General features: G+C 50.7%; 1 protein-coding gene across 5 annotated transcripts in view; it reads right to left on the reverse strand.

Annotated features, from left to right (window-relative positions):
- LOC138635689 (dedicator of cytokinesis protein 9-like) overlaps positions 1–1083 on the reverse strand; it is a 41524-nt gene extending 40441 nt beyond the window's left edge. For all 5 annotated transcript variants that reach the window (XM_069723288.1, XM_069723287.1, XM_069723286.1 and 2 more), the window contains exon 1: positions 887–1083. In XM_069723288.1, the coding sequence (XP_069579389.1) occupies positions 887–1057 (171 nt within the window). In that variant the 5' untranslated portion in view covers positions 1058–1083. The remainder of the gene's footprint in view (positions 1–886) is intronic.
- Positions 1084–1499: the final 416 nt, after the last annotated feature.

The following is a 1499-nucleotide window of genomic DNA, read 5'->3' on the forward strand; positions in this document are numbered from 1 at the left end:
AAGTACGAAGAGATCAAAGTCAAACGACTTCTTTTTTTTCTCGATTCCCGGGGAAAGACAGAATTTGGATATTTATATTCAGCTGCCACCGTTTTATTTATTTTTTTTTTTTTTTTTTTTTAAGGTTTCAGGAGACCGACAGCGTCCGTCAGTGATAACGGCTCCGAGTCCACGTCCTCGACTTACACAACCCTATCCATTAATCCGCGTCAGTATCGATCGCCCATTAAACCTCTTCGACTTAACACCGGACGGGCCGAAGGCTAATGGAAGCAGAGACAACAAAATACATTAAAAACATTTTTTTTTTTTTCAAAATCACTTTCTACGTTCATTCGAGACTCGTCTTATTTTTTTTTTTTTTCTCGCGGCCAAATGTTAACCGTTTGAAGTTTTGTAAAGCTCGGCGGCGCTTCTGCACCGGGTTCCTCGGGGGAGTCTATTAGGAGAGGTTATTAGCCAAAATTCTGCTGATCTGTGCGGTGACTCCCGTCTCCGGGTGAATTATTCATTCTTTTTTTGCTTGTCTTTTTTTTTTTTTTTCGGTCCTCCGCCACCTCCCTCCTCGAGGAAAATATCACACGTTATAACGGAAAAATCTCAACTTCGACCTTCCAAGTTGGGAACCGAACCCATGTCTTTCTGTCGCGCCGCAACAGAAACGCCGGGCGGGTTGAGCTCGGAGATCCAAATGAAAGAGTGTGAACTTCCACGTACCTGCCGAGTTACGCACACGTTGGGTTGACGTTTAACTAAACACGCAACTTATTGCAAAAATAATTGGAGATGAAAACAAAACAAAAAAAAAGAAAAACAGCAGTGAGTGATGTGTGTGTTTTTTTTTTTTTTTTTTCTTTCCCGGTGGGTGGTGGTGGGGGGGCTTTACCAGAGCGGTGGTGGGCATCCAGAGCTGCGACCCCCTCAGACTCGCCGCCGCCTCCTCCTCCCCCTCCTCCTCCGGCGACCCCGGCTCCGGCGCCCCCTTGACGTAGCCACAGTTCCTCTCCAGGACGGAGCGCAGCCCCTCCAGCAGGACCACGCTGGCGGTGCCGCCCATGGCGGCGCCCGCCGAGGGGGGGGGGGGGGGGGTCGGATGCGGTGAAGTTGTGGGGTGGGGGTGGGTGGGGAGAAGGGGAGGGTGTGGGAGGGGTGGTGGGGGGGGGGGGGGGGTTCAAACTCTCCTCCACATCAATAAAAAAAATTCCCCCCCCCCCCAAAAAAAAAAAAAAATAAATCAGCTGCTTCTCTTCTTCCGAGGAGGATCGTTCCGCTTGAAAACTCGCCCGCTGGTGTTTTTTTTTTTTTTTTTTTTTTGTCTTTCCCTCCGGCTGCCGAGTCGGATCCTCCCGATGAAGCCGCTCTCGTTCGGTTCGGAGCAGGGCGTCGACTCTCAGACTCCTCTTCCTTTCCTTCCTTCTGCTCGGAGAGGATGAGGATGCTCGGGCGCTCTTCTTCTCTCCTCGTCCTCCTCCTCCTTCTCTTCCTCCTCCTCCTCCTCC

This window comes from Brachyistius frenatus, unplaced genomic scaffold, assembly GCF_029030835.1.
Source record: "Brachyistius frenatus isolate BFR_SWC_R1_liver_20210118 unplaced genomic scaffold, ASM2903083v1 Contig_323, whole genome shotgun sequence".
NCBI lineage: Eukaryota > Metazoa > Chordata > Actinopteri > Embiotocidae > Brachyistius > Brachyistius frenatus.